The sequence below is a fragment of the Musa acuminata genome, chromosome BXJ3-4 (genome assembly GCF_036884655.1).
Source record: "Musa acuminata AAA Group cultivar baxijiao chromosome BXJ3-4, Cavendish_Baxijiao_AAA, whole genome shotgun sequence".
NCBI classification, from domain to species: Eukaryota; Viridiplantae; Streptophyta; class Magnoliopsida; order Zingiberales; family Musaceae; genus Musa; species Musa acuminata.
Genome location: NC_088352.1, coordinates 36,157,929 through 36,185,060, shown reverse-complemented (window position 1 = coordinate 36,185,060; position 27,132 = coordinate 36,157,929). Strand labels below are relative to the sequence as shown.

At 40.6% G+C, this 27,132-nt stretch overlaps 4 protein-coding genes across 5 annotated transcripts; 2 read left to right on the top strand and 2 right to left on the bottom strand.

Moving 5' to 3' along the window:
* The first annotated feature begins 5,529 nt into the window (after nt 1-5,529).
* On the top strand, nt 5,530-7,189 carry LOC103992916 (expansin-like A1). Its single transcript, XM_009412873.3, has 5 exons — nt 5,530-6,013; nt 6,101-6,210; nt 6,303-6,481; nt 6,568-6,700; nt 6,780-7,189. Exons 1-5 carry the CDS (start codon nt 5,890-5,892, stop codon nt 7,026-7,028), a joined length of 795 nt encoding a protein of 264 aa, XP_009411148.2. The 5' UTR covers nt 5,530-5,889; the 3' UTR covers nt 7,029-7,189.
* Nucleotides 7,190-10,570: 3,381 nt separating this feature from the next.
* Nucleotides 10,571-13,675, bottom strand: LOC103992698 (uncharacterized). Of its 2 annotated transcripts, none has more exons than XM_065147448.1 (9): nt 13,547-13,675; nt 13,418-13,483; nt 13,231-13,336; nt 11,963-12,005; nt 11,760-11,832; nt 11,548-11,635; nt 11,104-11,160; nt 10,943-11,021; nt 10,571-10,815 (listed from the first exon to the last, which is right to left on the bottom strand). In XM_065147448.1, exons 1-9 carry the CDS (start codon nt 13,615-13,617, stop codon nt 10,802-10,804), a joined length of 597 nt encoding a protein of 198 aa, XP_065003520.1. In that variant the 5' UTR covers nt 13,618-13,675; the 3' UTR covers nt 10,571-10,801. The 2 variants fall into 2 exon arrangements, with proteins under 2 accessions (XP_065003520.1, XP_065003521.1); XM_065147449.1 differs by having other exon boundaries at nt 11,790-11,832.
* A 3,358-nt stretch (nt 13,676-17,033) lies between these two features.
* On the top strand, nt 17,034-23,888 carry LOC135635769 (PH, RCC1 and FYVE domains-containing protein 1-like). Its single transcript, XM_065147073.1, has 10 exons — nt 17,034-17,327; nt 17,447-17,515; nt 18,197-18,283; nt 18,416-18,505; nt 18,604-18,690; nt 18,833-19,027; nt 19,208-21,265; nt 21,988-22,134; nt 22,651-22,997; nt 23,242-23,888. The coding sequence occupies exons 2-10, from the start codon at nt 17,465-17,467 to the stop codon at nt 23,360-23,362; spliced, it is 3,183 nt and encodes a 1,060-aa protein (XP_065003145.1). The 5' UTR covers nt 17,034-17,327; nt 17,447-17,464; the 3' UTR covers nt 23,363-23,888.
* A 1,128-nt stretch (nt 23,889-25,016) lies between these two features.
* LOC103992533 (uncharacterized) lies at nt 25,017-26,516 on the bottom strand. The gene has a single exon (XM_065147544.1). The coding sequence runs from the start codon at nt 26,473-26,475 to the stop codon at nt 25,114-25,116; it is 1,362 nt and encodes a 453-aa protein (XP_065003616.1). The 5' UTR covers nt 26,476-26,516; the 3' UTR covers nt 25,017-25,113.
* Between the last annotated feature and the right edge of the window lie 616 nt (nt 26,517-27,132).

The window sequence follows — 27,132 nt, the reverse complement described above, 5'->3', positions numbered from 1 at the left end:
GGCACTTCTTTGGGAAACAGACCTTAGAGATCAGAGAGTGATGAAACTTGGGATCACCAAACGCAGACGACTACTTATATTGCAGGAATGGCACCTCAGGCTAGAGCTGTGTGATAGCAGATAGGATTTCCTCAACTGCACGATGAAATCTCGCTGGATGATCGAAGGAAATCCTCTCCTCCAATATGTATAAATAAGACATTATATTCAACCATTTGAGGTGTGCTATCACTGTGCCTCTCAAGAAGTCATGTTGCAAGGGGAGCAGAGCCATGTGATCTTGCTAGAAGTAGTAAAGATGATAGCAATATGTTTAGGTTTGGTTGAGCAACTCATTGACGTTCCACCTCTCGTTCTGGTCATCCAAAAACATGTAGGCTCCATGCCATTTGTCGTCTTGAATATATCACTGAATGGTTTCTTCCTGTTCTGTTATTTTGATCGGTAATTCCATATTAATCTTTTCAAGAACAATTCATGGCATCCACCTTAAGAATTCTATAGCTTACCGGAGAGTGAAGATGAAACTATTTTGCCTATGATGGTAGGTTGGTCAGTTGGCTTCTGTGAGTGCTACAAAGGTACTTCTTGTGTTCTTGCAGCGTAGGGATGAGTCAAGGACGTTGTGATGATTGTAATAAGACTGTCGAAGAGTGATCGGTTCCGAGCTGCATAAAGCTTTCCCTCAAAACTATACACAATGTCTGGGAACGTCAAAGAGACCTTTCATCTCTCTACGTTAACGCTACTCATTGTTGTTGCTTGTTTCCAAGATGACTTAACACAGAAGCTGAGCACCGGTCTGCAGACATGGAGGCAAGCAAGGCCCTCTCCACTTCTTTAGATTTGCGTCTACTGAGCAAGGAGAGGACGTACTCCATGAAACCTGCATTGCTAGCAAGGAGAGGAGCTCCTGAAATAAACGGCTATTGAGGAATGGCAGGCGAGCCATGCATGAACCTTGCATCATCTAGTACAGTGAACACAACAAAATGGCCCTCGTTGGCCACCACTGGATCAAGGGGATTCCTTTCTTTGCCTTCGAGCCTCTTGGGGGCTCAACATTAGCACCCTTTACGGATCTCAGAGTATTGAATCCTCTACTTATTGGAGAAACAGCACCTCATGCCGGAGCTGTGGCTTTCAATATGCAGAAAGGGATCAAGGCCATGTGCTGGCCAGATCTGGCGACTTCCGTACGAGAGTTGCAGACGATGACGGTACGGACATGCGATGTGCTGAAGTTAACATGGTTTGCGTGTGAAGATGCCATTTCGTTCGGCTATTTATTGGCGCTGTGGCCCAACCAAACGAAGAAGACGCAGCAGCGGCTACGACAACAGGAGGAGGTTTGTGAGATGTTGCTCAAGAAAGAGGATGTCATGTCGACATGTTTCATGCCTTCTCTCAAAGAAGCTTCTTGCATTAAATAAGATGTATAATGATGTATATGCTTATTTCCTTTTGGTTTAAACACTTTTGAGATACAAATAAGCTTGTTGAATGGACTCAAATAAAAGCTTGTTGCTGAAATCCATGTTGTTCTCTCAAATTGTACATTCCTCGAGGCAGCTTTCCTGTTCTGCGTAAGCATGAGGCTCATCAATGATCCAGCTCTGTTTTCTATGAACGAAGAATCTTGGCGCTAAATATTGTGGTTAAAGAGTGTAGATGGATTAGAGCTTTCGAACCACAAGAACACTGAACAATTAGTTTCTCTCTAGCCGGAGATTTGCATCAAACAAGGCAAGTAGGGTCGTCTCTACATCTCTAGACATGCGTCTATTGAGCAAAGTGATGAAGTACTCCATGAAAAGGGCATCTCATGTCAGTGTGACCCAAACTTCTCTGACACCTTGAGGCGCTGTCGAATCATGAGGTTCTCGAGGAATAAACCAAGGGAGCCATGAACCTTGTTTCATCCACAGCGTACATTGCATCCTTGGCAGTCCCAGGAACAGGAACGACTCCCTTCTCTCATCAGGGGAATTCCTTTCTTTGCCTTACTCGACAAGTCTACTTGGGTCGAAGAAACAGCAGCCAGATTGTAAAGGAAGCAAAACCATGTGATTGCTAGATTTAGTTGAGCAATTCATTCACCTTTCTTCCTGGATGATCCAAAGACATGTAGGCAGCGTAGCTCAGCCTTAAAGAGATCCCTGAAATAAGATGGGGCATCCTAGTGTATGGTGTGACTCTGACTTAGAACATTGTCTTCTACGGAATCATCGATGTCATTTCTTTCGTGAAATAGTGTTTGATACAGGAAGCTGCTTGCGAATGGCAATCGTACAGACTGTAGAAGACGTCCTTGGCGACCACGACACGTCCCATATGGAACAGAAAGATTTGGACTTATGCTTGGAATCATAACAACAAGAGCTTAATAAACTTAAGTTTTTTAACATATATATTAAAAAATAAAAATTAATAATTTAAATATATCAAAGATGATAATGGTGGAAAATATAAAGGATCATTTGAAGTATATTATAAAAAAAACATTATAATATAGTGGAGTTACAAAGAAAATTCATAAGTCAAAGTCATTCAATAAACATCTTATAAATTTGTTCACAGTGAACGATCATAATATAGATCTCAATATAATAATAAAGATGAACAAGAAGATCATAATGAACGACCATACTAATGAACATGTTAAGGAAGACCTTCTAAAATCATAAATGCAACATCAATTGAGAAGATGCACAACCTTCTCAAATCTATTATTGTTATGAATATACATTATTTACTAGTAAGGGAGAGCCAAAAATTTATAAAACAAGGATATATGACATAAGCACAAAAGATAAACAGTTGAATGTTATGCAAGAGATGAAATCCTTAATGAGAATCATATATTTGACTTAGTAAAATTAGTTAATAGGAAAAAAATATTAAAGAAAAATATGTGTTCAGAATGAAAAAAAAAAAAAATAGCTCACACCCTAAATACAAGGTAAGTTTGGTCGTGAAAATATTTGATAAAAAAAAATTATATGAATTTTAAGAAAATTTTCTCCCTTGTGATCACTGTAGTTGTTCTACCGATTTAAGTTTAAAGATTAAATAGCTTGACATGAAAATTATTTTATTTATAATGATCGGAAGAACGAAATATACATTGAAAAACTTGAGGGATTCAAAGTTAAAAGTATGAAAACTATTGAAAAACTTAAGGGATTCAAAGTTAAAAGTATGAAAACTCTGATGTGCAAACTGAAAAGGAGTTTGTGTGATCTTAAGTAGGCATCATAACAATAATATAAAACATTTGATTCTATTATGACATATCATGGTATGATAAGACTACTTCTCATCATTGTGTTTATATGAGATTTTTTTAATGATAATTTTATTATTCTCTTGCGATACCATAGATGACATATCAATTGTTAGTTATAATACTAAGAAAATTACATATCTAAAAGGAGAGTTGAGCAAGGCCTTTGCTATAAAAAACTTGGGTCCATCTTAACATATTCTTGGTATGAGAATTATTCATGATAAAAAAAAATAGTAAATTTTGGTTATCTCAAGAGATATATATCTAAAAGGTTCTTACAAATTTAATATGAGCAAATCAAATCATGTTTATTGTCCACTTGAAATAATATTGTACAAGTGAAAAGATAAATAAGATATAAATAAAGTATTTTATGCCTCAGTAGCTCACGGTTCTTCCATATATGTTATGGTATACACAAGAAGAGGTATTGCTTATCCAATTGATGGTTAGTTGATTTTTCTTCAATCCTAGAAAATGGACAATAGTTAAGTAGATTTTTAGGTGTCTTAGATGCACTTATAAATTATGTTTGTGCTTTGGCACTAAAATTTTTTTGTTAGTTAGCTACATAGATTCAGAAATAGCTAATGATATTGATTCTAGAAAGTCTAGGTCTAGTTATTTGATATCATTTATATTTGATATTTCATAGCAGTGTCTTGGCAATCAAAATTATAAAAATTTATTTCTTTATCTTCTACTAAACTTGAGTATATAGCTACAACAAAAACTTATAAAGAACTCTTATGAATGAAAAAATAATTAAAACTCAAGCAAGAGAAGTTTCTTTTATATTGTGAGAATCAAAATATTATTTATCCTAATAAAAATTTATTTTTTTTTATTTTAATCTAAGCATATTGATATTGATGCGAGGTAGCATTAGATTCAAGATATAATGAAAATAAAATTATTATATTTTGAGTAAATCCATGATGATAATTAAATCATTGCCTTTGAAATATTTATTACTTGTAAAGTGATAGCAAGGATGTAGACTCTCCTCATATGGGCAACAGGGGAAGATTTGGTGGGTGGTCATGACTTCAGTGATTGGGACCTATGAGGTTAACTAAAAAACTCTGAAAGTTATATGGAAAAAACTTACAAAAGTGTCACATGAAAGAAAAAAGACTTTCATTTGGGCAGAAAAAAGATTTAATTATTGATTACTGAAATTAATTTCAATTATCATGATTTTTTTGGTATGTTCTCTGATTTAATCCTTAAGATTTCTTATTTTGCTTAGTTTTTGGTTTTCTTAAAACTGATATGAGAACCTAGATTTCATATCATATTTGATATCTTCTGGTTAGTGTAAAAAGTATGTACTTTATAATTTTATTATTTTATAGTGAAAGATTGATTTTATGATTTTTTTTTTCTTTATGTTGAAAGATTTTTTTTCATGTAAATCCTATCTTATGATTTGTTTGATATTTTATCACTAATCTGATTGACATATATTATTAAATTATTAAAATATATCTTATTTAATTTGAAGAAAAAAAATTAATATTTATCATTTTTACAAATTCAATACTCCATATGTCATGATTTTTTTTAATCCATCTCAGTGCTCCATATGATTTCGTGGATATACAATCGACGGCAGCGATTAATCACTCTTTTCAATATGCTAATGTGGACGGACCGAGATGGATTGTTTTGTCTTCTTTATTGGCCCCAAACATACGAGCAGTTGTGAGTCCGGGAAGACTTGCCCTCTCGTGTGTTCCACGCACATGCATCGCATATGACAGATCCGTCACTTTTGCTGCGGAAAGAAAGCCAACTCTTCGTTCTTATCTCTTGACTCACCTCCCGTCATCCATTCGTGGCGCTTATCCACCCCACTTAGCAGTTAACGTGACGTTGTTAGTTATAGAAAAAATATATTTTGACTTGGTCAAAGCCAGCGCATCAATTGGATTAAGCCAACTGGAAACATTACCTGCGTTGGCTCACCAACCAAGCTTATGAAATGTATCTGAGGAACTGATTCAGATACAGACGTGTAAGAAGAAGAAAATTGAAATCTTTTACAGATTTTCTACACTACTGTGGGCAGCGGCTTAAACCCACACGTAGACTGAGACTCGACAAGGATTGTTGCTTCCGGAGTAAGCTGAAAAGGATCGATGAATATAGCCAGCACCGGTGGTGCACATGAAAACCAAGGCGGCGAGCAGATTTTGTTCCTAATCGCAGTCTGCTTTAGACTAAGTAGATCACATCGCCCATGAGAATTTTACCTACGAAAGAGATACCAGAGGAACAGTTCAAACGTGGTTCTGAGAAGACGCCAAGTGACTTATACGTCAAACAGGGGTCTGCTCTGTTCTCGCGTATGGGGTGAAAGACCAATTCACCGGCGATTGGTGTGTCGCACCGCCGTGTGCTTTGGTCCACCCTGTGGCCGTTCGTTTTCTACTGTTCTTGCTGTGGGGCAGCACGCTGGATTTTACTTCAAACTGCTGCATCAGCAACCCGGTGCTTTCCTCCACCTCCCCCCCTCTATATGATCAGCGGAAGGAAATTTTCCCTTTAGTTCCCTCGCATACACCATTTCCTCCACCTCCTCTCCAAGCCAAGACATGGGCGGTGGCTCTGTCTTCCTGTTCTTTCTTGTCTTCCTTCTTTTCTCCTCTGCTACGGCCTGTGGCGGGTGCGTGCATCAAGCCACGGCTGCCCACTTCACCTCCTTCTCCGCTTTATCTGGTATATTGCAGCACTACAAACTGTGTTTATTTACTTCGGTGCTCCAAAAGCAGAAGCAACTAAGTTAGATTGGTTTTATGCTTGTAGTTGGGGCTTGTGGATATGGCTCCATGGCTTTGGGCTTCAGCGGAGGCTACGTTGCTGCTGCAAGCTCTGCTCTTTACAGAGGCGGGGTTGGCTGCGGAGCATGTTTCCAGGTCAGATTTACTTGCGCGATTATACATATAATTCATGTAAATCTTCATCCTTTTTGTTTATCAACAATAATCTTGAGATCTCTTTGAAGCAGGTGAGATGTAAGAACACGAAGATATGCAGCAGTCGAGGGGTCGAAGTGATCATTACGGACCTCAACAAGAGCAACGACACCGACTTGGTTCTCAGCAGGCCGGCTTATGTCGCCATGGCACGACGTGGGATGGCCAAATCGCTGATAAAACTTGGCATCGTGGATGTGGAATACAAAAGGTAAAAGTTGGGCACTGTTTCTTTTGACCATGTCACGCAGCAATCTTGTATCGGAACTACAGAATGTTCTTGATTCTTGCAAGCAGGATTCCATGTGAGTACAGCAACAAGAACTTGTCCATTAGGGTGGAAGAGAAGAGCAAAAGGCCAAACTCTTTGACCATCAAGTTCCTCCACCAGGGGGGTCAGACTGACATCGTGGCGGTGGATGTGGCGCAGGTACGGTCACAGCCTGAGATTTGAGACGGCGGTTCATACGGGACCGGAGTGGTATTAATGCCGCGTTTTGGGTTCACAGGTCGGGTCGTCGAATTGGCAATTCATGAGCAGGGAGTACGGACCAGTGTGGAGCACCGACCGAGCGCCGGTCGGCCCGCTGCAGCTGAGAATGGTGGTGACGGGCGGCTACGATGGGAAGTGGGTTTGGGCTCAGAAAGAGGTCCTGCCGGTTCACTGGAAGATCGGCTCGGTCTACGACTTAGGGGTTCAGATCGGTGACATTGCTCGAGAGGGATGCTTGAACGGGCACACGGAAGGCTGGAAGTGATGCATGCTCGAAGCTGCTCGTTTCATCGACAGACTAACCCAAGTCAACTGTATAATTTTCTCATTGGATTTTCAACTCCCTAATTCGAGGGTCTCTCTTACGATTATTGTAACTTTTTTCTCTTTTTGACGAAATACATAGTACTGAGGTAATTTAATGTATCGGTCATGATCTGAGGCCATTATCGTCACGATGATGGCCTCACGAAGACTATGAGATCCATGCAAGTCGTCCTACGCCAAAGAAAAATAGAAAGAAAACCTCTGATCTTAAAATCATGTTCTGCAGGAGAAAAAGAAATGTAGTGTGAAAGAATGACGATTGTGATTCTGATACATAGTGGACTGATTTCGATAGCTTTGACCGAGAAAAGATAGAAGATTAGTGAAGCCCGTCGGATCCCTTCATGAACACAACTTCCTGTGAGTACAAGAAACTGGTTGTGGAGATTCTAGTGGCCAAACTCAGCCCTCGGAGTGTTTGCGGTTATAACTTCGTGCTACTTTCCCGACAACGATTGACTAATATCTCGTAGCAACTGAAGACAAAAGCTGATGCAATCTAGTTGACCAATTTGTTTATGGTCAAATCTCCATGTGATTCTGTTGTCGGAAAGCTTGACCATAAGTTAAAAGAGTTTAGAACATACGCTCAGCATCTTAGTTTTAGGTGGAGATATGAGATGAGACTACCTACTCTCTATTTTTTTGAAGTTGGCTGCTTGTTCGATGACAGAATCTTAGTTTTAGGTGGAGATATGAGATGAGACTACCTACTCTTTTTTTGAAGTTGGCTACTTGTTCGTTGAGGCCCTCGTCGCCAGAGAGAGAGCAGTGGCCAACATTTGGCTCTGTTCTTCCTTCGGGTCATCAATTATAGCAGCACCTGCAGGAATTTGGTGGGGGATCACCACCTCACTTGTTGTATTCCATCCTGGGGTGCACAGACTAGGATCAATGATCGGCTCGCAAAGCCAACTTTGATCAATCTATCTTGATCCATCAATCTAATTTAACTCACAATATATCAATTTAAATTGTTCGAGCAACTCGATGATATATATCTGAGTCTAGTTTCTCTTGATCGATTTGATTGGTACTAATTATTGATGAATTTTTAATAAATTATATTAGAGTCAAGATTGGTAAACAAGAACTAAGAGTGCAAATGCGGAAATATGAAAGATTAAATAAAAAGAGTGATCGGAAAAACAAGACAAAAGGATAAAGAAATGATAATGGTGGAAAGAATAGAATATGAAGAATTATTGAAGAAGTTTTATTGAAGAAGCTTTAGCTTGAATACATTAATATGTCTCTCTCCTTATTATACAAATTAGGAGGAAGAATTTTCCTCATATAATTAAAAAAAATTTATTTGCTATCACGCCCTCGTAATATGATGCTTGAAGCAAAGGATGTGGTGAATGACAAACTTCGATGGTCGTGGAGCCTCGTTCGTCTCATCCGCTTTGATATCATATTGTAAAGAATAAAAAATAAGAAAAATTATTGAAAATTTTTTATTAAAGAATAATATGTTCCTCTTCTAGTTATATATATTAGGTAGGAGATTTTTCTCAACATAATAAAGAATTTTTCTGAAGTAGAGAAATTATTTTGTATAGTTGAGAAAATCTTATCTGCTATTAGATTAATCTTATCTACGTTAATCATCCTAACACCGTTTCTTGCTTCTCCCAAGATCACGAGGACCGGCGGCACGTACTTCTTTCTCACGGCCAAAGTGTTGCAACGGACTTCTGCTCCCTTCCTTCCTGCTCCAATCATTCTGTGCAAGATTGATAAAGCTAAAGTTGGACATCATCATAGTCACTACCTTTCTCAGCTGGATTCTTCGTCTTCCCCGACATCGACTGCACGCATTCACTAATCACAATTTGCTTATGATAAAGCCTCGTATACGTAAGACTGCAGACCCGAAGGAGAGAGAACAGAAACTAGCATGATTCAGTGAGAGCAGCACCATCGACTGGAGCTTAAGGTTCTGTTGTATTAAGGATTTCAATTTGTGATGTTAGAAAGATTATGAGTTCATGTGTTGGTTTCCTGCGAATCAACGTCTGTGTGATGACCAACATCGTTCGCCCGGAATTCAGAATCAAGCAATGTATCTTCGTAGACGTGCGGAAGAAGAAGAAGAAGAAGAAGAAGAAGAAATAATGAGGCAAACGAGCGTAAGCAACAGTCGTCTTCGGTGCCCCTAATACAGTTTTCTTTCTTGTATTCAGTTAATGCTTACTCATTCTTCGGAATGACGAGAGAGTTTATATATTATACAAGTTGTACAAAAGAGTGAGAGAGCAAACAACCACACTTACAGAAGTAGATCAGTAGAATCGAATTGTGAAGCTCTGCTAATTGTTATGCCTTTTGAACTGGTCATTGCTGTTACTCTCATCGGGGAACATTTCTTTTTGCTGGCAGCTCTAAAAGTCAAAAAGTTACCCTTTTGCATTCTTCTATGTAGAGTTGCAAAGTCATTATCTGGATTTGGACGCTGAGTTTGTCATATCATCCGCTTGTAGCTGAGATTTCATCGAGAACTTACCTTCATTTAAAGTAGGATAACTAGTGTCTAATTGTCAAGTATGAACTCCATGTGCATTATTAGGGCAAAATAAGGTTTGAGTGGTTTGTCAAAATTGGAGATACCGATTTCGATGATAGAGCGACAGATCTATATAAATTGGTCCCCCCCTATAAACCGGAAACAGTGATGCCGTAGCCTGGTGCTTTTAAGAAGCAGAAATGGCAAGGGTTTGATTTGAAATAAAAGCAAAATCTAGTGCATTTGTTATGTTCTCTATAGCAAACAACAATTCGTTTATCACATAGATAAAGTCGACAGAAAGAATTTTTTGATAAAACACAAATGAGCAGGCTTCTTGATGAAAGAGAAACCTGTATTTCTTCAACATCTTACATCTTATGTAATCAGTTTATATTTTAGGAATTGTTACAGTTCCTTGTTGTTTTGTTTTATGCTGGTATGTCTATTCTTATTTGTTTATCCCATGTTTTGCTGGACAGGGGAAAATCAAACTATTGAATGGGCAATGCGTCTGAGGGTTGCTTTCTATATTGCTGAAGCCTTGGAGTACTGCAGCAATGAGGGACGGCCACTATGTCATGACCTAAATGCCTACAGAGTCCTTTTTTATGAGGTGACATATTCATTTATTATAACTGAATTACTGATATTGTAGGTTGACTTCGTTGAATGAGGCATCAATTTTGATTCGTCTAAAAATGTAAAATGTTTCTGAGACAAGCATCTTCTGAAATGTTGTTGTTTTGTTCTTCAGAACCTTTTTTTTTTTTTCGCAAATTTGTACTCCAAGACCAAGATGATGATGCTGAGACAAGCATGTACTGTTCTAGTGAATTTCCTTGCAACTTCACTGCAGCTTTTTGATACTGTGTAGTTTCTTATTTTGCAAAGTTCAGAAACTAAGATGATATATGCTAGATGTTGTTATGAACTTGTCACCGATCTTATATTTGTTAAAGGGCAAACCATGGTGCCTTGGCAACGTTGCTCTTTTATGAAATGGATGACAATAGTAGAGTCAACACGATGTGAAGCTTCTACCACACGAGAGAGTCTCTATAGTGTGAAACAAAGCTTTCAAGAGCTGTTACAGAGTGCATTTTTCATCTAATTTACTATCAATGAGAACCTGCCTACGGATCTCCCTGCTTTGAGCAAAGCATCAATTTGAGTTTGTTCTCTCTGGAAGAAACTCTTCATCAAATTCTTGGAGCTGCACAGGTCATAAATATGGATTTAAGAGTTTATTGATTAAATAATTATTAGTGGTAAAAATACAAGAAGCTGCAGTCGACTAAAAACACAACGTCAATTAGCTGAAGGCATAAAATGACCCTCACCTCCACCGATTGTTGCTTCTGGTAGCCGCTCGATTGAGTACTTGTGTCGTGTGATGTACATGATAGGCACGCCAGGAATCTACAAAAATGCATATTGTTTGTTATAAACCTTTGGTAGGTCACCGAGATACTGAACTGCAAATTCGCTCTAAAGCATATACCTTGCGTATCCTTCGCTTCAAGTCTCTATCGCACGTTGCAACAATATAACACTTGTGCTTTTCCAAAAAGAAAACGAAACTTTCAACAAAAGAAACAAGATTGATACAGACCAATACAATACATAATTCAGATATCAACAACCAGTTGATACTCTACAAAAAACCAAAATATAGTGTAGTCATTCAAGATATTATTGTTTGAGATATTTTATATTATAACAACTTCATAACAATAGGATATCTCCATAGCTGTCTAAAATTTGAATTTAATATATAGCAAGTTCATACGTAAATGGGAAGTTCCAGAAGAATTTAGGTGAAAGATTGAAATTTAACACAGTATACCATATAACTTGCACAAGAAATTACATGAAACGAAGATAATCATACAGCAAATGTAAGAAAGCAAGTTACCATATCAAAGTGCAATATGTATTACAATACCTGAGTAACCCTGTCAACAATGCAGTCATCAGCATAAGTCCCTTTATGTGTGCAAGGTAGCCTTTCAAACCTAGGATCTTTTGCAATACTGTAGGAGAAACAGAAAAAAAAATTGATCTTATATCTACTTGAATTATAGGTAAAAGTACATGGAAAATGAAGTTTTTAAGAGGTTAAATAGTGGTGCATAAAGCACTCATGAGAAAGATTGCCGTAAAGCTACACGATATTTCTGTCCCAACTTTTCAAGCTCAGCCATCACGCAGTCAGTAATGCAAGGAGTGCCTACAACACAAACAAGGAAAAATAATAATAATAAGAAGAGAAATCAAGCTGCTAAAATGAACCAGACAATCCTATGACTGACTAAAGAATAATAAAAGGAAAAACCATTGTCATCCAAAAGCCAACTTACATTTTGCATAAAGGCAATCCATCATGCCCTTCTCCAAATCCAACTAAAACAATTGAAAAAGGAATCAGCCATGAGCAAGAATCAATAGAAAATAACATATTTTCCTACAGCAAAAACACGTTTTACAAACTTGGGATGAAACTGAGACATCTATGATGAACTTCAACTACAAATTTTTGCAAGTATTAGATTGTTGACTGACTTGAGGCCCTATTTTCTTCCATATGTCAATCATAGTTGAAATTGAATTGAACAATAATCTGCATTACTATATAAAAGGCTTTTCTATAGACTTTTCCAATCATTATTTGTTTGGTTTAGAAAGGCCAGTGAGGAAGCAATGAGACTTGTCTTTTCAAAAGAAATTAACAGGTGTCAGTACATTTTGATTAACCATCACCCTTCATAAGAAACAGAAACACTAAGACACTGTTTTCAAACTTCAGAGAAGGTTCTAAAAAATCCCTACACTGCAAAAGGATATGCATTATTAAATACAAAAACACTTTGAGTCCCTATAATCTTTGCTAGATATGACCATATCTAATACAAAAACTACATGTCGAATGCTTATACTTCCAGAAAGATCATTGGCTAATTTTCTTCTGTTAATTACTACAATCAAATTTCCATGAAAATTGGAATACCATACTTGTTGGCAGCATTAAATACCAGCTACTAGCAATAACTGATAAGATGGAACAAATATGAAAGTCATCGAGTATGAAAACCTCCTAGCATTGGTAATCTTAAGGCTTACAAGACGAGATATATTTTGCCTTGTAACTATTGGGCTGATACAACACAGGAATAATTTCATTCATATCTACTTTCCTGGTTTCCACTAAAACCTGCCATGTCTGAACTAAAGGCCGCTCATTAGAATGTAAACCTAGCTGGTCGAAACTAATCTCCAAACAAAAACCAGTTCAAAACTGTAAATTCAATTTTATTATTTGATGGCTATAAAACAAGTAGCAATATCACCCATATGTCCATCAGGGGCTATGATTCGCAGACAGACACTAACTATCACCTACTGCAAAGGAACCGATCTAGGGGATTCCATACAATCTGAAGGTAACAACTGAGCCCTTAGCCTTGGTCGATTACGTTGCAAAACAAAGGATCCACAAATATTGGCCCATGATCAAGACGTTTACCATTAAAAAAAACAATCTTTTGAGGCATAGAAAACCAAATTACTCACTTTTAGTTCAGATAAAACAATCAACATCCAAGGACGCAAACACTATAACGAGGGTCACCTTATTTTGTATGGAGAAGTTGATAAAATTGGTATCCACGATGACCATGTAAGGCGGACCAAGTGCGGTGTTGTATTTAAAGAACAGCGCCGAAGATACGCTCGGGCTATCAAAACATCAATCGAAAAATAAGCTAGACGGCAACTCAAGGACGAAAACGTAGAACATATGATGAAGAAATTCGTACACATTGCGGGGCAGATTCTCCTTCTCGGGATCCTTCTTCTTAGGGTTCAGAATCTCTTCCTTGTACCTGCAGGAAGTTTAGGTCACAGACTGGAGGAGAGGCCGAGAAGAGTGAAAAGGTTTCGCTTACTTCTTGAGGGTTTTCGAGCTGACGAGCTTCTTCATGACCGCAAATTTGCGGGTTTTCTTCGCCCTCCCCATCGCCGCAGCACCCCACCGAGCAGAACAGGGGAGTTTGGGGTAATACGCTTCCCACGGGAACGACGATCGTTAAGAAGGCAGTGAGCCGGTTCATATGAACCGGACCGGGTTGCTTAGAATAGGCCTCGTTATGGTTTCAAACCGGACCGACAGCCCAATTGAGGCCCAAATAGGTGGGAAGAAGAGCTTGCATCTCATTCAGCAACACGAGCTGCAGAGTTTCACGGTGCAGCCCGGCCTGAAACTGTGACTCGTTGACGGAATCTATCATTGTAGCACAAGTCCTACGGATTTCATATGACAATGTACTTGTTATGCCTGTGAAACTTGGTCTTCAACATAGATTGCGATGTAAGAAAAGTTCCGATTTTGATGTTTTTGATTGACATTTCAGTTTAAACAGCACTTTTTTGATGGGAATAGTATAAAGCTTGAGGCTGAATCTGTTCCGAGACACGGTGGCCACTCAGGTAAAATGGTCCCAGTTCGGCGTCCAGAAGCCTTGTGATTGTGACTGTCTCCGAAGCAGCAGCTGCTGCAGCTCGAGCAGCCTTCCCCGGTCTTCTCTTCGCTGTGTCATCCTCTCCGAGGCCTTCAAATCTATGACACGCTCGGTCAGTGGCAGGTAGACATGTATAGGCCATCATCGATGCCGCTGTCGGGGGTTGCATCGACTATCTTGATGGTAATGATGGCGAAAATGATGCGGCATGGGCTTAACTCCGGCCGACGCTGCTCCGCCTCAGGCGCTGCTGCGCACGGGACAGGCGTGGGTCTACACCACGCCCCGGCCAACCGCTGCGCCGGCAGCCGAGCGTGGCCGCTCGTGGGCGTGGCAGTGGGACAGGAGACAAATGCATGGCTTTTGTCATCATGTTGCCTCTCATTTCGCTTTACGTGTACAGAGAAATGAAGTAGGGAGACGAGAACAGTGAGCAAGGCCTTCCTGCAGAGATCAACGTAAGGCAATGACACCGCAAAAACGTTCAAGGAAAGAGATCATCCAGAAATAACGAGCTATGATACAAAGTTACAAACAATCCAGCAATTCCATGAACATACCAACAAGCAATAATAACGCGAAAGAGAACACACGCACGACACTCTCACACCGGCGCTGGGGTGAGCGCGACGGCAAACTCTCCAAAAGCTTTAAAAGAAGGAGATTGTCATGTAATCCTTTTCTCCATCTGGGCATGGAGCTTTCAGTCCTGTACAATCATGAAAGCCTATATGCCTAATTGACTTTTCGAGTCGAATGGACTGGCTTGTCTGCCTGAAGAGACCACTTTATGACAGATACAAGTACTCCAAGGAGGAGCTCCCAACCCTAGAAAGCAGCATAGCCTACCGGGATAGGGAACACTTTGGGAGAAAGGCTAGTTGCCATTTGTATCATTGTTATGTAGTGTTCCGAGAGAACCACCTTTCATCAGTAGAACAAAAGAAAAGAAAACTGAGAAGGGCAGGCGAAGGAACAACCACATCTCTCGCTTGTAATCTTAATTCTTACCAACATCATTCACTAAGATGCCTAACTAGAGATGAATATCTTCTCTATTATCGTTATGAAGTCTTTATTTCTATGTTCTATAATAGATCAAGACCATTAGATTATGAATTAAGTATCTTTATTTTTTATTTATAGCGATCATCCTAACTAAGTCTAACCAAAGAAAAAATGATGCTTAGTATTATAGAATGCATTATGATGAAGAGCACTAAAAAATATTTTACTTTGGTTGTTTTCAGTGGTACAGTACTTTTGTTTCGAGAAAATATTTCGTGATCACCCATCAATTCCAATCATAATCATACAAGGTTGGTAGCCATAGTCCCCTTTAGAGGATTGAGCACCAGAAATAAAAGGAGGGATTAGATCCTCATTAGCTCACATGGTTGACGGCAAGGTCATTTGTCATCTAGCTTCTCACAGCTCTTTAGAGAATCTTAACAACAGTTTGATTGGGTTAAACAAGACGAGATACATACGAAGACGAGCGAGATGGCCTTGGAATCGTGATGTGACCTGTGCGTGTAGTTCTTTAGTAGTGTTTGGTGAGGTGAATTATTGATCCTCATCCATCACACGGATGATTGATGATGGAACGCGTTTTGTATTCTTATGGTTCCTCCATTATCTTAGTATCTAACCATCTTCTCACTCGTAAAATATTGATCATAATGTTTTTATTCGTCGCCATCACATCATATCTCGTTAATTTGTTATCATCCATATAAACTATGCTTCATCCTCGTTCCGATTTGAATCTTTCGGAGCTCGTTGACTCTCATATTACTATTAAATATTGCAACACCCTAAATGTCGATAATGATTAACTCTAAATCGTGGAAAAGATGAAGATGACATCGCGCTCTTCCTCGTTGGTTGCATGGTCTATAGCAGATCGCGTGCCTCGTTTCTTTTCACCACATTGGCAGTCCCAAGAAATGACCTAACCTAAACACACGAAACCAGACATGGATCACCTGGGAGGACTGCTGATATCATGGGGTTGCGTGAAACTTGATGCATAAAGCACGAGCCCGGTCGTCCTTCACAGAATCCCATGGCGAGGCACCAACCGTTCCATCTCACCACCGACCGGCCGCTCTGCATTAACTGTCGGCGGCCAATCAAAATTATGTACGATGAAATTTGGGCAAAATCCCTATACCTCACATGTGTAGTAAACCAATCAATCTTCGTGTTGATCTGTAATCGCACTAATTCATTTCTCTGCGTGCTCTGTGTAGTCTCGTTTTAGTTGTCAGGACATATGTGCTCACGTGACGGGCATCACGTGCGGCATCAAACTCGTTCGTCTCCGCTGACGCAAACGGCAGCGACGCAGCAGAGTCCGCTCGCTGTCTTCCTCGCTGGTACGCTTCAAACCCCGTGTCTTAATGGCGGAGCGAAGCGTCATGGTTGACAGAGAACATTTGGAATCAGGCATCACCGTTTAGTCGACAGATAACTGTACCCAACCCAGACGTTGGATGTTGGAAATCCATTAATGTGAATATATTTTAGATCCATTCGGAAATAATTAGATACTTGTAATTAAAGTTTCTTTGGCGTCACATCCAAAAGCTTATCGTTTTGGATTTCAGGTCCGGATCCGAATAAAACCCGATTCGATTCAGTTCTTTTCCTCCGGGTAGTTCATGATGTCGATTGACGGCATCACATGGCGCGGCGACCGAGTTGGTTGGGTGTGGCGGATGCGGACAGCGGCAGCCATCGATGCACACGTGCTTCCCTTCCCCACCGCCGCTTTTCTTCGTTTGGTCGCTGCTTCTCAGCCTCGGATTAAGACTAATTAATGCTGGCTGTGCCATGCGCTTGAATTTAAAATGCTGCGTACCTTCGCTCCCCATCGGTGGTGCGCTAAAGCCGAGGAGAACAGTATACTGGTGAAACAGCCCATGAGGAGGAGGGGGGAGGCTGGTGTCATGGCAAGCCTGGATGCATGTCCGAGATGATCCTTGTCTTGGAGAAGAACAAAAGAGAGGCAGAGGCAGGGAAGAAAAAGCAGCAAAAAAAAAAAAAAAGTGAGCACAGCTCAGGATCCTCTCCGTCACTTTCTTTGTAGGAAAGAAAGGATTCTGTAGTCGGTAGTTTACTGAGGCCAGGATCAGTTGTTGCTCCTCCTCTGTCACCCGAGCTTCTTCCTTTAAGTACATCACTGTTTCCTTTCCTGGGGAAGGTCACAGTCCTTGAGACTCTCTCTCTCTGTTGCTCTCCTGCTTTTTCTTTGGCTTCTGTTGCGTGATGTCCTCCTCTCTTCTTTCTTCCTCTTTATTCGTTCGATGAGCACCCTTGCAGAGCGTCGAGCGGAGTGAAATGGCTGAAAATTTCGAAAGAAGAACCCCCTCGGTCAGAGAAGTTGAACAGGTTTCTTGCTCTCTCTCTCTCTGTAGTAGCCATCTTCATTCTCTGGCAAGAAGCTGGATGTGGATTATACATTTGAAATGACATGAATGCTTTCTTTTTCGTCGATTATGGAACTCTAGTTTGATGTAATTTTCCCTCCGTCCTTCCCTCACACACACACACACACACAAAAACACACAAGGGAAACGAGGAGAGAGTTCGCGAGATTTAATTTGGTGTGGCTTTGCAGAACTCTTGAAGAGGGCATAAAAAGTTTTACTACACGTAATGAAACATCATCTTCTTTGTGTTTCCCTCCGAGAGTGATCCAAATGACCTACCAATCATCTTTTTCGTTTTTAAGCAGTCCTATTCATATCTTAAATGAATGGAACTTATGTTATCCATGTACTTGTGTATCCTCTTGTGATGGTCTGTCATTTATCTGTTGTTGTGATGTATGTATACACAAATTTCATTGTGTCCAAAATAAATTTCCTTCTTTTTCTGAAGCTTTTCAGACACAACTAATTTCAACAAAATAATTAATTTTTTGGTCACCTAGGAATTCGGTTTGAAGCCTGAACACTGCAATCTCCTAATTCTTAGACCCTTCTGATGCAAATGTCTTTACTGTTTCTTCTTGCGTTTAGATGCGCAAATTAGTGAAATGAGCTTTTTCCCCCTCGTTTTCTTGCAAAGGCCATTACAGCTTTGAAGAAGGGTGCACATCTTCTGAAATGTGGAAGGAGAGGGAAGCCCAAATTCTGCCCTTTCAGGCTATCAACGGTATGTGTTTCAGGGCTGAACATTTGTGTTTCTTTCCCAACTTTCTTCTTATTGATGCTCTGTTACGAGTCGGAAAGCATTGCTTGGAGGAATGTTTCTGCAACTCATCTGTTTGAGTTATTTGGTTTGCAGGATGAGAAAATCTTAATCTGGTACTCGGGGGAGAAGGAAAAACACTTGAACTTGGATGCCGTTTCCAAAGTCATCTCCGGCCAGCAGACTGTATGTATTATTGAATCAACAGTTTGATCAGTGGTAGTCATTGGTCCACTAATCGTAGTAGCAATTCCCGACTTAATTTGAACCAAACAATTATGCAGGTAAATTTCCTGCGTCAGAATCAGGCAGATAAAAAGAATCAGTCCTTTTCACTTGTATATGAAAATGGTCAACGTTCGCTTGACTTGGTACTCACCCTCACTTGGTTCATTCAGTAAAGTTGTCTCTTGGTGAATGATGAAGTTGCCACCTCTTTGTGAACTGATCCTCTTATGCTCTTCTACTTTGAACTGCTTTTCTGACTTGCTTGTGTGATATGTTTTGGCTTAGATATGCAAAGACAAAGAACAAGCTGAATCTTGGTGTCTGGGTTTGACAGCCTTGGTATCAGCTTCTCATCAACCAAGAATTTTGGCTAACATAAGAAGTAGCAGATGGGCACACACTTGCGCCAACAGCCCTGTTGGCTATGTTGCAACGAATCATAACCTGGGGCTTCTCCAGGGTTCAGCTAAATTAGCAAAGGTTGAAAACTAGACTCCTTATGAATTCCATCTGCTTCTGCCTTGAACATGCAATCTCTTGAGCTAACCTTTTCGTTGGATTTCTCTTCAAAGACAACCAGTAAAATCTCTATGAGTTACTTTATTTGGTCTCATTTATATTTTAATTGACAAACCACCATGCATAATTTTTCTCTTGAAGGTGCGCAGTTTATACGGTACTCCTGCTCGATCTCTGCTAGATAAGCATTTATCAGATAGAATGATGAACACGTCTGATGAATTTTACTCTCCAAGACAAAGAACCTTATCGGATATACAATCTTATTTGGACAAAATACTACCTCGCCTGCCCCATGTGGTCTCTTATGGTGAGAAGGAAAAGAAAGACTCTAATTTGAGTAAAGGACAGAGAATGTTTCCAATTTCTAAGCTCAGCTCATCCGAACATGAATCTCCTAAGATATATGTCAATGACGGTTTAAAGGATGCCTTCATGTGGGGAAAAGGAGTAGGAGGTGTTGATTTTTCACTTCCCAAGCTATTGGATTCAACTAGAGCGCTCGATGTGAGGAACGTGTCCTGTGGGGAGAAGCATGCTGCTTTAGTTACTAAACAGGGTGAAGTCTTCTGTTGGGGCTTGGAAAATGGTGGAAGATTGGGTCATAAGGTCAATATGGATGCACCTTATCCTAAACTTGTCGAGTCTCTTACTTGTATCTCTGTACAAAGAGTTGCTTGTGGGGCACAGTGCACCTTTGCTATTGCAAATTCTGGTGAAGTTTATGTCTGGGGTGACAGCAACCATGGCCTTGATCTTTCCGGTGATGGCCACCAAACCCAGTGGTTTCCCCATAGAATATCTGGTCCTTTAGACGGTGTATTTATATCGAGGATCGCATGCGGTGAATGGCACATAGCAATAGTGTCTTCTTCTGGGCAGTTATTCACCTGTGGGGATGGAACATTTGGTGTTCTTGGTCATGGGGATGTACAAAGTATCTCTCAGCCAAAAGAAGTCGAGTCCTTGAAAGGGCTTAGAGTAAAATCAGTCGCGTGTGGACCATGGCATACTGCTGCTGTTGTTGAAATCGTAGTTGGTCATGTCAAAAGCAATTCTCCAGGTGGTAAACTATTCACTTGGGGCGACAACGATAAAGGGAGGCTTGGTCATGTAGATAAGGACAGGAAGCTTGCACCAACTTGCGTTGCTTCACTCGTGGATTGTGATTTTGTTCAAGTGTCCTGCGGAACTACGTTAACTGCTGCACTTACAGTTACTGGTATAGTTTTTACTATGGGAAGTTCAGCAAATGGGCAGTTAGGAAATCCTCATGCGGAGGATGTTTCGATAGCTAGAGTTGAAGGGTTGCTTAAAAGTGAGTTTGTCAAGGAGATATCTGCAGGTTCTTTTCATGTGGCAGTGTTGACGACAAAGGGAAAAGTGTATACTTGGGGGAGGGGTGGAAATGGACAACTTGGATTAGGTGATAATAAAGACAGAAGCGCCCCAACTCTGGTGGAGTTCTTGGAAGATAGACATGTCGAAAGTGTAGCCTGCGGTTCCAACTTCACAATTGTCACTTGTTTGCATAAATTTATCTCAAGCAAGGACCAGTTAATCTGCACAGGTTGCAGAATGGTTTTTGGCTTTGCTAGGAAGAAGCATAATTGCTACAATTGTGGTTTTATGTTTTGCCATCCCTGTAGCAGCAACAAGGTCATGAATGCAGCTCTGGCACCAAATAAATGCAAGAAGTATCGTGTTTGCAATACGTGCTGCACTCAGCTGCAAACAATTTCAGAACCTAGAATAAACATGGAAATCTCAACTCCTAGACCATTACTGCTAACAACTGAGGGATATTCTGATCTAAGGTTAAAGAGGGAACCTTCATTCATCACTGAAGAAAAAACATTTTATCGTAAATTATCAGCTGTTGAGGAAACTAAACTAGCAGAAGCAGATGCAGAATCTGTGCGTGAAGAAAAGCAGAATCAACATTCAGGTTCACCAGTCATAGCAAATCAAAGGTGGGGACACGTGCCATGCCCCCCACAGTTCATTGAACATGGTAGAGAGAACTCCTTGAAAGTGGTTCCTATTTCAGGACAAGAGTTTTCTGATCCTTTTCATGTTCATGCACGGAATTCTCCACCGGAGAGGAAATTTAAACTATCCAAAGCTAGCAGCTTGAGAAAAGATCTAGACAATGTGGATAAGATAGTGAGAGAAGAACTACTGCGACTTCAAACTGAGGTACATTTTCCTATTTTAGAAGTTATAACTGCAGATCTTCTGTGAAAGAGAACCATACAATCTATCTTAATGTCACATCACGTTTGGGTTTGATATAATTGAAATTAAGCTTTCTTCTTAGCTGGATAATATTGTCTTTTCATTTATTCATTGGGAATTTTAGTCAGCGGTTCTTTTGTTTCAGTCCTTGCATGTTTCTGACATTCTCTTTTCCTTTTCTGTCGAATGACTGGCTACATGTGGAACAATAAAAACAATATTTAAAAGAATTACTAAGGATGATATTTTTATAAGCATAATCGAACTCCCTGAAATGTCTAATTGTGCATTCATGCTTGATGAGAGCTGTAATATCTAAAATCCAGTTTCTAGTGCTATAATAACGGGTAGCATTAGTTTTCGAATATTTCACACCTTTTGCCATTAAACAGAAATAGGTTATAAAGGACATCAATTCTGGCAACAAAGAAAATTTATTACGTGAACATATATTTGTGTTCATATTGATGATGTTATTACTTCAGGAAATGGAAATTTAGTTTTTACTTCATTTTCAGCCTCTCTTCAGCCCCCTACCAAAATATTTTGAGATTGCTTTTGTACATTTTGCATTTGGTTATTTATATATTAGCTGCATTTTTAATTTATTTGTAAGGACAGCGTATCACCTTTCCCTTGAGGAAAGAATGATCGTGCTTACCTTGTAATTTTCGCTGTATTAGGCTAAATCCCTGACTCAAAAATGCCAAAGTAAAAGTCGGAAACTCCAACAGTGTAAACGTAAAATTGAGGAAACCTGGTTGCTGGCAAAGGATGAAGCTGAAAAGTGCAAAGCTGCAAATGCTGTAATAAAGATTCTAACCACTCAGGTATGGGTACAACCACAATTTGTTACTAGGTCTTTTTGCTTACTTCAAACATGTTTCTTCAGTCTGTCATCTTCGGTAGAAGGTTAGAGTGGTTAATACAGAAATGTGCATTTATGCTTCCTGAAGGTAGACCGATATAACCTAGTGTCTCATGCAAACACAGTACTCATCCTGTATTAACTTTCAGATTCATCTCATACCTGTTTTAGAATTCTACAGAAACACTCTTATCTGCATATACAGTCAGTCCATTACAAGGGCTACAGCCTGTTTTAAATTCACAAAAAATGGACAGCAAATCATCTTGTATAGTTATGCTTGAATGAGACTGAGCTACTGTAAACTGTCTTGAGAAATTGATTTAGTAGATCTTTGTATTTATGTGATTGGGCAGCTTGCAAGTAGTGAATCATGATTAGTCGAAAAGAAAGTGATCCACTGTGACTTTTACAATGCCCATTTAGTTCTATTTCTTTTTATCCGAAGAATATCTGAAATGAGTTTACTTTGGATCAGATAAATGCTTTGACAGAGAAGCTTTCAACAAGGAGGCAAGTAAGTAATATTGGATCCACTGTTGATGCCAACAGCACATGTTGCCCTGCCCAAACGAAGTTTTTGAGGCCTGAAGGTGAAAAGTTGGTCTTTGCATACCATCACCAGTGTACAGATGTACATACAAGCATTAAGGACCAGACTTCCACAAGCTCATACTGTGATGCAACCGTAGCTGCAACAGATGCAAAAAACTGTCGAACCAAGGAATCAAAGAATGAACGGGTGGAGCAAGTTGAAGTTGGTGTATATGTTACCTTCATTACTTTGCCAAGTGGCCAGAAGGGCCTCAATCGCGTAAGGTTTAGGTAAGTCCTTTTCCCGAAGTCTTCTTATCATGTATGCTTATAGTTACATACACAACACACATAATTTATGTAATATATGTCTAAATCTGTACTTCCACACAGATGTTGTATCTAAGGTTTCTGCATACCTTTTACAGTATACATGTTATTCTTCACATATTACACGTTATATAAGTTGCAGAATTTTGGTGAGCTATAGTTTGTTTGGAGCAAATAATGAGCCATCTTGTTGTCTTGTTTACAGCCGGAAACATTTTAGTGAGAAGGAAGCTGAGATATGGTGGGAGGAGAATCAGAGGAGAGTATATTCAAAATACAACATCAAGAGTTTTGTGACACCATCTACTGGTAAAATAGACCATTAAATTATATGAAGTCAAGATGTGGCTGGAGGGGAACCAAAGAAAAGCAAATTTGAAGTACAAGATTGTGTAGATAGTTACAGCATCAACAAACAAAATGGATCCAGTTCTGCAGCATCTGCATGTCATGCCATAAACATTCTTGATAGTTATGCAGATGGCTTCAAGAACAGAGTGGCAGCTGAAAGAAAGTAAAAGCTTTGAAGGATGAAATGTCAGGATTTCCTATATTGGGAGGTTGAAAATTCTTCGGAACATAAAAAAAGAAGATTTGACATGCTTTCCTGTAGGAAACAGCCTTGCTTATCAGAAGATTTGGAGCAGTCAGATAATGTCTTTTTTGTTTATGCATCTATGGATGTCAAAATTAGAGACGACGAACAGTCTCCTAAATTGTAAAAATAGCTTCAAATTAGGTTATATGTCAAAGTCCTTCCTCTTGAACATTGGAGATAATTTTTTGTGTGGCCACAGGCACATGGAGATTGTAATTGAAATGCAGATTACTTGAAAATATTGTTGTGATGTATCAGTGGATTAGTCTATTATGAACTGTTTCATGAAGACAAAAGATTGAGCCAGTTTCAGTTGGTTCTCTACACATCTTTCATCAACTCGGCTTGCTTTGAATCAGGGTTGAACTAACTATACTAAAGAGTATATTTAAAGGCATGAAAAGGATCCAAAGCTATGACAAGAAAGACAACTTGGGAATCAGATTCATGTTCTTATGCGGTAAGAATTCTTTTTTGCTCTGTAGATTGCTGTCAGGATCCGACTAAAAGGTATTGCCAGATTAGATCAGACCAATAACAGGTGAAGGTTTATTAAGAACATGAGCCAAAAACGATCAAGTAATTGCCGCAAATCACTATTCTTTTCTCTCTGTGATTACTTGTACGATAAAAGTGGAATCTTGAGACTTTTGATAATGGAGATTTAGACTTAAGACACGACTGAAGGATTCTACTGTATCCGTGCGGCACCTCCTCAGGATTCCACAGGAAGATGAACGCTAACCAGTATGCCTAATGCCAGTTGCAGGCGGTCAAGTCTTTCTGGGTACTCTTCGGTGTGGTTTCCAAGCATTGAGAATTGACATGCTACGACTCTCTTAATTATCGTGTATCCAACGATGACTGACACAAGAACCGTCCCAAAGTCTATCTCTTGCATGCAGGTTCTTATGGCACTGAGCTCTTGATCGAACCTGATGATTACAATCATATCTAAGCAGGTTCGATTGGAGCATATTAATCTTTAGGAAAATACTAGTATTGACTCTCACTATATGCTATGTTTATTTTATACATGTGTGTATATATATCGTAGACCTGACTTTGCTGGCGTAGACTCCACCAAGTCTACGCCATATGTGTGTAAGCGTGTTGACTGAAAGATGTCTTATCTTCAGGAAAGAAAAGTCATGGATCTGACTTTGCAAGTCTTCCATCTCTTGTCTAAATTTTGCCATTGTTGACCTCAAACAGGGAATCATGATATGCACTATGTTCAGATAACACCTCATTTTCACTGTATTTTCATTTTTGATTCAGAATCCTTAATTTTCTTTCAAACCATCCAACAGAGTCTTATTAGAAAGATGAAACAAGTGCAACAAAGATAGCTCCAGAATGAATTGCCAGAGAAGAGAACAGAACAGAACATACAGTCTCACATTTATGGCAAAATCTAGAAAAAGGTCCTTTCAAGAACATCAAGAACACACAAACACACACACAAATTCGACCATACTATAGCTCAAACGTCACCTCCATGTTCACTTCGTAAGACTCATCGGATCCCCCAAAGGAATCCTCCGGCACCGAACTTGATTCATCGTAACCTCCATCTTGAGTCATCATCCAATCTGATCCATCGTCGCAGCCATCTTGATTCCAGTGATAAGCGGAGCTGCTACCACCGACGTCGCCGTCTTCTTCACCAGTTGTGTCGGGTATGTCGCCTTCGTCGTTATGATGTTCAACGCTTTCAGTGCCTTCACCGTTGTGATGTTCTTCGCTTTTGGTGTCTTCGCCGATCTGCTGTTCTCTGCTTCCAGTACCTTCACCGTTTTGCTGTTCCACGCTATTGTTAGATCCCTGAGTCGCCTGGTTCATCTGTGGCGGCTGCGTCCACAGTGGCCGCGGTGGCTGCAGTAGTCCTGGTGGCAGCAGTGGCCGCAGTGGCTGCAGTAGTCCTGGTGGCAGCAGTGGCCGCAGTGGCTGCAGTAGTCCCGGAGGCAACAGTGACAGCGGTGGAGCCAGTTGCTGTGGCGCAAATGGCCGCTGAAAACCCTGTTGCTGCGATGTCGGTAGCCGCGGGCCCTGTTGCTGCGACGTACGTGGCCTTCGCGCTGCCTGTTGCTGTGGCGTAGATGGTCTCGGCGAGGCCTGCTGCAGTGGCGCAGATGGCCTCGGCGAAGCCTGCTGCTGCCGTGGCGTAGGTGTTCGCGCAGGAGCCTGTTGCTGTGGTTTTGGTGTTCGCGCTGGAGCCTGTTGCCGTGTCGTCGGAGTTCGCGCCAGAGGCTGCAGAGTCCCACCCGTCGCACACCCGATATGGGCATCGAATTCGCAGGCCGCGCAGCGGTAGAGCCAATGGTTCAAGCCCGCGTCCCCACAGATATCACACGAGAACCCCTTGTCCTCGTAAGGAGGAGAGAAGACGAGGTTGAGATGGTGAGGGTGCGCGCGATGGTTGATGGTGAGCGGCTTGGCGGCGCACTGACAGTGCAACCGGAAGCCACAGGGATCGCAGTAAAACGTGAAGCCGCTGCCGCTGCGGCCGCACGCGTCGCAGTTGGAAGGGCCGTCTTTGGAAGGGGGCGTGGCGAAGAGGTTGACGGAGTGCGGATGCGCGGGATGGCGGATGCGCCGCGGCATCTTGGCGCAGGAGACGTCCAAGACGTAGTTGCATGCCTTGCAAGAGTAGACACATCCGGCGGCCGGAGAGGCGCAACCAGCGCAGATCGTCGGGGTCAGCGCCTGCTCCAGAGACGTGAGCTCGAGAGGATGGGGATGGCAGAAATGGCTGATCCTTGGATCGTCGCCCGAAGGGTGGGGATGAGTCGAATGGTTGGTCCTTGGAGCATTGCCGGCGTTGCCCAGCCTCCCCATCGTCTCCTCTGCCTTCTGTGGATACCTTGTTCTTTGGTATCCATCATATGAGGGAATGGGATGCAGATGAAGTCAACCATGGAAATGGTTTGACAAAGATGTACAACTTAATCTGATACGTGGGCGCACGCTGATTTCCGTAATTTCCGGAACTGCGGCTGCGGCTTGGGTTGGCAGACTTTGACTTTTTCTTCGTTGAAGGTGGTGCACGTCGATGGTGGCTTTCCCTTTCCTTATACGTTCTTTGCTGCGTATGCAAGGATAAATAACTAGTAAAATAACCATGGTTTAGCGTATCGAGTAGAAAATGATCGGTATATTATATATCCCAGAGGCTCTTCAGCTTAATCTGAATGAGGAAGAGAATCCGAACCATCAATTGAAGGTCACAAGACGAGAAAAATGCGATGTGCAAGCGGAGGCTAAATTGTTCATGCATCAGCCTATCCACAACCACCAAACTTTGACTTGGCAGAGTCGTTTACTGCCGGACGCAGCTCTGTACCCCATCTAAAATCTTGTCTAGAGATTCTGTTTCGATCCATATAAGACAGTTCGACTCCGCAAAGCTTAGTTGACTTTGACTCCACGGAGTCGTCGTGTACAGCTTACATGAATTGGTTTTCTGAAATTCCAACTTGTTTCTGACGTAAAACC